This window comes from Borostomias antarcticus, assembly GCF_949987555.1.
Source record: "Borostomias antarcticus genome assembly, chromosome: 14".
NCBI classification, from domain to species: Eukaryota; Metazoa; Chordata; class Actinopteri; order Stomiiformes; family Stomiidae; genus Borostomias; species Borostomias antarcticus.
Genome location: NC_140247.1, coordinates 20,441,767 through 20,450,463, shown reverse-complemented (window position 1 = coordinate 20,450,463; position 8,697 = coordinate 20,441,767). Strand labels below are relative to the sequence as shown.

Here is an 8,697-nt window from a genome sequence, read left to right as displayed (position 1 = left end):
GGGCACGTTTATTGGTCAGGCAGGGAGGTTGTAGTCGGACAGGCGTGGGGTTAAAGCAGAAATGTGGCAGTCAGACAGGCAAGGGTCAGGCAGGAACGTGGTAGTCAGACAGGCGTGGGGTTCAGGCAGGAACGTGGTTCTCCAGTCTGGCAGGGTTCAGGCAGTGGCAGGGAGGTCAGACTAGGATGAAGGAAAACAAAAAGGGTGAGGTAGGGTTTGGATAAAGGCAGGTTAGGTTACAACTACAGATGTGATACTAGGTTGGTCAACGATTTCGCACCGACTGCTAAGTAGCCCGGCTTCTTAACCTGGCTGAGATGGGAGATGCCAGGCAGGTGTGAAGTGGGAACACGCCCGGCTCGTGGCTGAGGCTGATTGGTGACGTCAGGCAGGTGTGGAGTGGGAGCGCACCCTGCTCGTGGCTGAGACTGGTGAGAGCACAGTTCCCGCTGCACCCTCTGGGATGTACCAGGGGAACCTGAGTCAGAGTCAGAGGGCGTGGTAGCCTGACGAAGGCGGGGCTGGCGAGGCGTGAAAATATCAAGATATGCACAGGACCCAGCTGACTGCAAATAAGAATAGAATAGATCTCAAGCGAGCATTTTGTTGTAGGCTACACACGGTACCTGGCTTCACAAGCATAGGTATTGGGGATTACATTGACCTGCATCTATAGACAGCATACTAATATTCAGATCATTAGGGTTTTCCTCAGCATTCACCATGATAGATTAAAATACTTGTGACCTTTGATAGTGACCTTGACGGTATACAGTCAGTAAATAGCACTGTGTTAGATCTATACCACTTCAGTCTGATACTGCACATCTGCGCCTCACACTGTTTCATGGTGGACTGGTATCAAATCAAATCAAACTTTATTTGTATAGCGCATTTCATACACAGAGGCAACACAATGCGCTTTATGGAGTGTGACAGCAGAGAGCGATCCTCCACACTTTATTCTCCTAGCCCCCCAAACCCTGCTCTCTCTCTGTGTCCTTACTCTGCATGAAAGAGACTGCTGGACTCTGGCCAGGCTGTTCACGTGACCACTGCTCAGGGCTCCAGGGTCCAGTCTAGTTTTGTAATAGGTTTGTGCGTTACAAATTCACCCCTGGCTACCTCAGACCTGGTTCAAATACGTCTCTGCTGGGGTCATTCACACAAGGATGACGGTGTTGCTGACACCCCGTTTGGCCCCGTAGAGATGGTTATGTCTGCTATCTATGATCAATGCTGGAGAGAGATAGAGAATAGGATAAGCTGTAAACATGGTTCGTATTGATTTTGCAAATATATGACCCTGTGAGCTGGTAGGCCTGTAGGCTACAATTGAGCATGATAACCTGCTGAGGAATTTCGGACATGCACAACACACACGATCACACGTACCTCACGAATCGCACTCAAGGGTGCTGGAGAAGGACAAGGCAGAAACCCCCTCGTTGCCTTGTTGTTTCAGACGCACAGACTTTATCAGCATAATACATCACACATCAACTGACCTCTGTACAGCGGCGTGGTATCATTACTTATTTATTGCGCATCAGTGGATAACGTGATATTATGAATGGTTGACATGGCGGTTAACTGGGATTCTGTAATTTGACACCAGCTTTAATACACACGCGCGCGCGCACACACACACACACACACACACACACACACACACACACACACACACACACACACACACACACACACACACACACACAGGGAGGAAACTGAGTGATGGAATTACAAAACACGAGATGAACCTGATTTGCAACTTTTTAACTTTGTGGAAGTTCCCTTTTGACCAGTTAAACAGTGGCCTGGCTATCTTATATTATCACAGTAACAAAGGGTAGGCTATAGCCTGTCCATCATGCATTCAGTGCGTGCGTCCATTTTCATTTTTTTTTTTACAACAACAGATGTTTAGATAGGATCGTGGTGTTCTTCTAGGGAGGCGCCCCTCCAGGTTCGGATAGAACTCAAAGTCTACAGAGGAGCGTTGATACACAAACACGCCCCCGTGCGACTTCTTCGTCCAATAACCTTCCTGCGGGGATGCACGCCCGCGCCACATCATGCACACCCCCTCCTCGTCATCCTTCAACTCGGATTCTCCCATAAATACCTCGTTTTTACCAGATTTCTGCCTCCTCAATTCGTTCTAATTGCTAATTGCTGGAATTCAGCAATCTGAATAGTCTGTTATTCTGTTGGCGGCGGAGTTTGACATACTTTCAAGTAAGCTTCACTTTCTCTAGCCCATACCTTTTTTGTTTGTGATGAAGTTTTACGTGTGGTGTAGCATGGTCGGATACAAATGGGGTGCATTGTAGGCTACTTCAAGAAAATGCAATGGAATTCTGTGTTTGGTCAAAGTCAGATGGTAGCAATAGATAGATATCGATAGATAGATACTTAAATGATTTTGCTTTTCGGCAGGGGAAAAATGAAACCGTGTTTGTCACCGTGAGTAGTAGAGTAGAATCCTGCAGAATTTGTTTATCAAACTACAATATGTGAGCCTTGCCTTTTATTGGATGGATTTACCAAATGCTTAAGCTCGCAGGGCGGGCTGCACTCTACCCTGAATTGTGTAACAAGTTTTGCTTTACATCCGCGTGTTTCTTCCTCCTCTGTCTGGCACACATGTTTTTAAAGTGAAAGGTCAATCATCCTTTCACATTTGAGATTTACCTTCCCTCACTTATTCTTGCCTTTGTACAATGTAGTTTGTGGCTTATTGACTCCTGTGAACAATGTAAGGTGAACTTATTTGTGCAGGGAGAGAGGACCCAACTTATCATGTTTGGACTAAAGTTCAAACTGCAGACAAGCCAAATATTTACTGAGTGGTGGGCAGTGGCTGCAGTTACTTGACGGGGAATATTACAACAATTGACAAACTATACATTTAGTAGGCTATTATTTCCATGCATAGATATTCCATTGTGACTTATCCCTCTCTCTTTCTCACTCAACAGGATGACTCACCAGTTCCCATCCCTTTCTCCGGAGCAGAAGCAGGAGCTCGCCACCATTGCCCAGAAGATCGTGGCTCCAGGAAAGGGCATCCTGGCAGCAGACGAGTCCACAGGTGAGAAGGCCGAGCTGGGTACAAGCCAAGCCAAGGAGGTAGACGGTGGGGTTGGTCCATGAAACTGCTGCTTCATTCGTGTGTGTGTGTGTGTTGGTCCATGAAACTGCTGCTTCGTGTGTGTGTGTGTGTGTGTGTGTGTGTGTGTGTGTGTGTGTGTGTGTGTGTGTGTGTGTGTGTGTGTGTGTGTGTGTGTGTGTGTGTGTGTGTGTGTGTGTGTGTGTGTGTGTGTGTGTGTGTGTGTGTGTGTGTGTGTGTGTGTGTGTGTGTGTGGGGGGGGGGGGGATTTGAAAACAATGGTGTCCCTTCCCTGGATGCCACCAAAGCTAGTGATGCTACAAACTAACCTACCCTTTCCTTTTCAAGGCACCATGGGTAAGCGCCTGCAGAAGATCAATGTAGAGAACACGGAGGAGAACCGCCGCTTCTTCCGCGACCTGCTCTTCTCCGTCGATAACTCCATCTCAGACAGTGTGGGCGGAGTCATCTTCTTCCACGAGACGCTGTACCAGAAGTCCGACAGCGGCGTCCTGTTCCCCCAGGTCATCAAGGGCAAGGGCATCGTGGTGGGCATCAAGGTGAGCGAGGAGGAGGTGGCCCCCACTACACTGAAGAGAAGGCCGCTAATGTCACACGCCAAGCCCCAGTTAACTACTTTACTCTCCCAACAGTAGTTTCTGTACTTTGACCTCTGGGTGGGGTTTATAACTTTGTTTGTCCCCCCCTCTCCTCCTCAAGGTGGACAAGGGCACAGCTGCCCTGAACGGCACAGATGGGGATACAACCACACAAGGTAATAACGTAACTGCGCTTCACATGCATTTGATTTGCCAACATCAAGGCACCGTACCACACAACACATGCACAGACTTCTGAGAAGTAAGCTAGTTCGATTGACCGTAGCCGGAGGATAACTCCCGCCCCCTCCTCCCAGGTCTTGACGGCCTGTCAGAGCGCTGTGCCCAGTACAAGAAGGACGGCTGTGACTTCGCCAAGTGGAGGAGCGTGCTTAAGATCTCCGACGGATGCCCGTCCGCCCTCGCCATCGCAGAGAACGCCAACGTCCTCGCGAGATACGCCAGCATCTGCCAGCAGGTGTGTGTTAATGTGTGAAAAGGTCAGTTCGAATCCCACCTGTGACATACAGTATTGTCTTTGTGCATCATCTGACCCTCTTGTCAAGACAAAGACCTTAGTAATCTCGCACCCCGCCAGTTGCAAAAGTTCTGATTCTTTTGCAGGCCTTTTGATGCCTAAGGACTACGGGAACATTGTAGGGTACATATACATGTCTTCCTTTAATGTAAACGCTGCCTCTGCTCCAATCAGAACGGCCTGGTGCCCATTGTGGAGCCAGAGATCATGCCTGACGGAGATCATGACCTGCAGCGCTGCCAGTATGTGACAGAGAAGGTGAGTTATATACAAACCTGGCAACCCAAAGACAGTCAAGGTTATTAGGTAACCTGTCAAGCCATGGCTTCATACTACAGATAAAGCCAGCAATGAAACCTAACTCCATATGTAATATTGATTGAACTCACCATCCTCCCATATGTTTGCTACCCACTAATTACCATCAGTTAATGGCACAATGTCCAGTCTTGCCCTTGAAAAACTTGTCTAGTGTTACATGGAGATGCCAGAACAAAATAAAAAATGGCGGAAGCCTGCATTGAACTGACCTGTAGAGCTCTTCCTCCCCAGGTCCTGGCTGCCGTGTACAAGGCCCTGTCTGACCACCACGTCTACCTGGAAGGAACCCTGCTGAAGCCCAACATGGTCACCGCTGGCCACTCCTGCCCCAAGAAGTACACCCCTCAGGAGATCGCCATGGCCACAGTCACCGCCCTGAGGCGCACCGTTCCTGCTGCAGTGCCCGGTGAGAGGAGAGGGGTGATTTGGTCTAGACACACCCAGCCCGGGACATGACGGTGGTGGTGGTGCGGTTTTGCCAAACTTGCAAATGATGCACTTGACAGCAGGACTCTTCCTTCTATGAATGACCTCCAGCACCTTCGCAAGAAATGCTAAGGGAGTCGGTGATCCTCGACAGAATGGACCATCTTAGTTAACTTGGGACCCTTTCACACCTACGTAGTTTAGTCCGGTCTTTCAGACTTTCCAGTTTGATCCGAACCAAATTGACAGGTGTGAAACCTCCTGGACCATGGTGGGCGGGTCAAAGACTCTTGTCTTTGATCCGACCTCAAGAGGTGGTCTCGGCTCGAACCAAGGTTCGATGCTGCCTAATGTGAAATCAAAGGTTCGCACTTTCGGATCAAACAGACGCGCATGCATCCACAAACAGTGTCAAGTATAGGGAGACGCACCCCCATGCAAGCAATGACGACGTTATGTAGGTCTGCCACCAAAAATCCTTTGGTCCGCTGGTGTGAAAGCGAAAGTTATGGAACTAATCAATAAAAAATAACAAATGTGAAAGCGCCAAACGGGATTCTGGTTCGGACCTTGGTCTAGACCTTTAGGTGTGAAGGCGCCCTTAGATTGAAATAACCAGAAGCGAGACCTCCGCCCCATGTCATCAGTACAGTGATATTAGGATACTGATGCTTGGAGACCGTAACATCCCAGTAGTCAAAGAGGAGCAGAGTCAAGAGTGCATTCAACTGTTTACTCAGAACTTTCGTAGCACACCAAACAAATGAGTCATACAGTCATGGCTGCTCAGAGGGGCCAGGTCAGTGGCACAGGAAGATCTTGTATACACAGAGTACAGCCCTGGTATCACCATTTGGTGTACAGGTAAACATATATTACATGTAGTGGACAAGTTAACTGATGGCACATGACCCAAGATATTACAGACTAATATACTGGTGATGCATCATCAGTAGCAGTTAATATGCAGCTAGGGTCAGCCGAACGGGTGCTCTCTGGCTCTGCTCTCACTCTGATGCATCTCAGCTACATGGCTAACAAGCTAGATATGTCAGCTATTTATATCGGGACAAACGGCAGTAATCTAGTGCAAGCTTAACTCCTATACCAGTTGATCTTTATATCATGCCATGATTAAATTATTTCGGTCCCAATACCCGCAAAATAGCTAGGTAGCTGAATCAATCCTTCCCAGCACGTGGATAGATGGCTACCTAGCTAGAAGCTACAGTGTCCTAGCTAGTTTGCATGGCTGACTGCAGAGGACTGAGGTAGGCTGGGGCCCGATGTCTGGCTGCCCAACCTTAATGCCAACGCTCAGGTTCAGACAAGGTAGCAAAATAATTACTAGGCATGTCTATAAAAACAAGTTTGATTAAACTCAATTAATGCATATAATTTTCAGCTAAACACAAGTCAAATTGCATCTAGATGCTATAAATATCCCCCTAAAGAGTTGCAGCCATGGCGTTTTGTGAAGTAGGACTACCTGTATGTGCTGGTTTGAGCTGGCAAAGTTCATGAAAATGGGGAAAATAATTGGCGGATCCACTATGATTCGGATTCGCTTCAGCCCATGCTACCCTGCACAAGTTTTTCAAAAAAACCATTCTGATCGTTTTTGCATAATCCTGCTGACAAACTTAACAGAAACACGGCACTGAAAACAACCCCCCTCCCCGGACTTGGTCCTGGATGGAAGTGATAATTTGAACCTTTCTCCTTCCTCCTCCCAGGCATCTGCTTCCTGTCTGGGGGTCAGAGTGAGGAGGAGGCCTCCCTCAACCTCAACGCCATCAACCAGACGCCCCTCCACCGGCCCTGGAAGCTCACCTTCTCCTACGGCCGCGCCCTCCAGGCCTCCACCCTCGCCACCTGGCAGGGCCTGGCTGCCAACAAGAAAGCTGCCCAGGAGGTCTTCATGACCCGAGCCAAGGTGAGACTGGTATAACGTGAGACATGAATAATACTGTATTCATCTCAATGGATGGGATTACAATAAAGATGGCCTAAGTATGAGACCCCGGAAGTAATTTGTCATTCGGATAACCTTCAAGAAAGGCAAACATTAGGATCACAAAAGCTCACACGCGATGGTTCTAGAACGTCCAGCTTAATTATTGATCAATTAGCCTTGTCCGAATGTTTCCTTCAGCAGCTCAACTAGCAATGATTGTCTAGCTTAGACATTGTCCTCCTCCGTTTCAGACAAATGGCCTGGCCTCCAAAGGCGAGTACAAGCCCTCCGGTTCAACAGACCTGGCATCCATGCAATCCCTGTACACTGCTAGCTACGTCTATTAAACCCAGCACGGCAGATAACACTGAACATCTACGACTGGAAACATGCTCTGAAGACCAGCAGATCGAGTGAATTGATGATCATTAATGTTAAAATATCATTCAGATTAAGTAAATGTGATATTAATATCCAGTAAATGTGATATCATTAATATCAAATAAATGTGAATTACATGGCCCTTGCGTTTTGTAGTCATCAATCCAGTTAAAATTGATGCAGGATGTTAATTCTTTAATACCAGATGGACATGGCAAAAGAACGATGACATTTTACACAGGGAAAACTAAATTGTCAATTTACACCCTGAACATGCATGCATCCCACTGAGTAGGGAAGACTCAACTGTTTTTGTTTATTGGGGTATGAGAGTTCAGAGTAGACTTTGGGAGACGGGAGCAAGTGAGAATGAGGTAGGAGCAGGGAGCTCAGACCGGCTGCCTGCCGGCCTGGTTGAGGTGCAGCAGGTAGGCTGGCTTGGTGAGGAACTACACGGTGAAACGGGGTGGAACAGCTGCAGGATGCTGGGCAGGTTACGTGCCTCGTCAATCGGGGTCCAATCCCAGGTGTCACGCTCCTGCGGAGAGAGGGAGCTAGACTGAAAAGTCCGTAGAAAAATGTCTGACTTTATAAAGTTTAAGATGCTAGTATTGTATTTTGGGGGGGGGGGGAACAATTAGGTTTAAGTGTAGTGGTTAGAATAAAGAAATGCATGATAAAGTGGTTAGAACTACGAAAAGAACAGCTATATGTACGCCCATCAGCTAAGAGCCAGACTGGACCCGGCCTGGTTTTTACTCCGCTTGCTTCGGGGGAAGGACAGTTGCATCACAGCAATATGTGCACACAACTTCGGTTATATCTCAACTTCCACCTGGAAGCTTTTTACTCAACTTGCTTCGGTGGAAAGACAGAGTAGCCTACATCACTGCAATATGTGCACACAACTTCAGTTTTATTTAAACATTTTACTTTTTTAAACTTTTAAAGCTTTTTCAAACGAAATTTGTTCAGCACACCGGGGGATGTCTCCTCAGGCATCGTGCGTCATCTTAGCGAAACGCACAGATAACTTATCCACATTTCACAGGCCTTTCAGTAGATCAGCCAGGTAAACACTCGCGTTTGGAATTACGGGAGGATGTTGGGTTCAAATTTGGTAATATGATTGTTTTGCGCTAATTTTTCAAAAACGTGTTAAAAGTTTCCAGATTACGTTAACGATTATGTTAACATTAACAGCCCTACAGTGCAACTCATTAAGTGGCTATGTGTGAACATCCATCCATTTCAGCTGTATGTTTTATAACTGCCATATAGTATTGAATGAGGAGTGTGTGGTCAGATACATGTTACACTGCCATCTTGTGGAAGATGTGGAGAAATATTGAAGCCAGAGACA

The 8,697-nt window shown here is 47.3% G+C and overlaps 1 protein-coding gene across 1 annotated transcript; it reads left to right on the top strand.

Annotated features, from left to right (window-relative positions):
* Positions 1–2,083: 2,083 nt before the first annotated feature.
* On the top strand, positions 2,084–7,474 carry aldob (aldolase b, fructose-bisphosphate). The gene is made up of 9 exons (XM_084448272.1): positions 2,084–2,238; positions 2,982–3,094; positions 3,461–3,672; positions 3,833–3,887; positions 4,029–4,189; positions 4,424–4,507; positions 4,802–4,976; positions 6,733–6,932; positions 7,205–7,474. The coding sequence occupies exons 2-9, from the start codon at positions 2,983–2,985 to the stop codon at positions 7,298–7,300; spliced, it is 1,095 nt and encodes a 364-aa protein (XP_084304398.1). The 5' UTR covers positions 2,084–2,238; position 2,982; the 3' UTR covers positions 7,301–7,474.
* Positions 7,475–8,697: the final 1,223 nt, after the last annotated feature.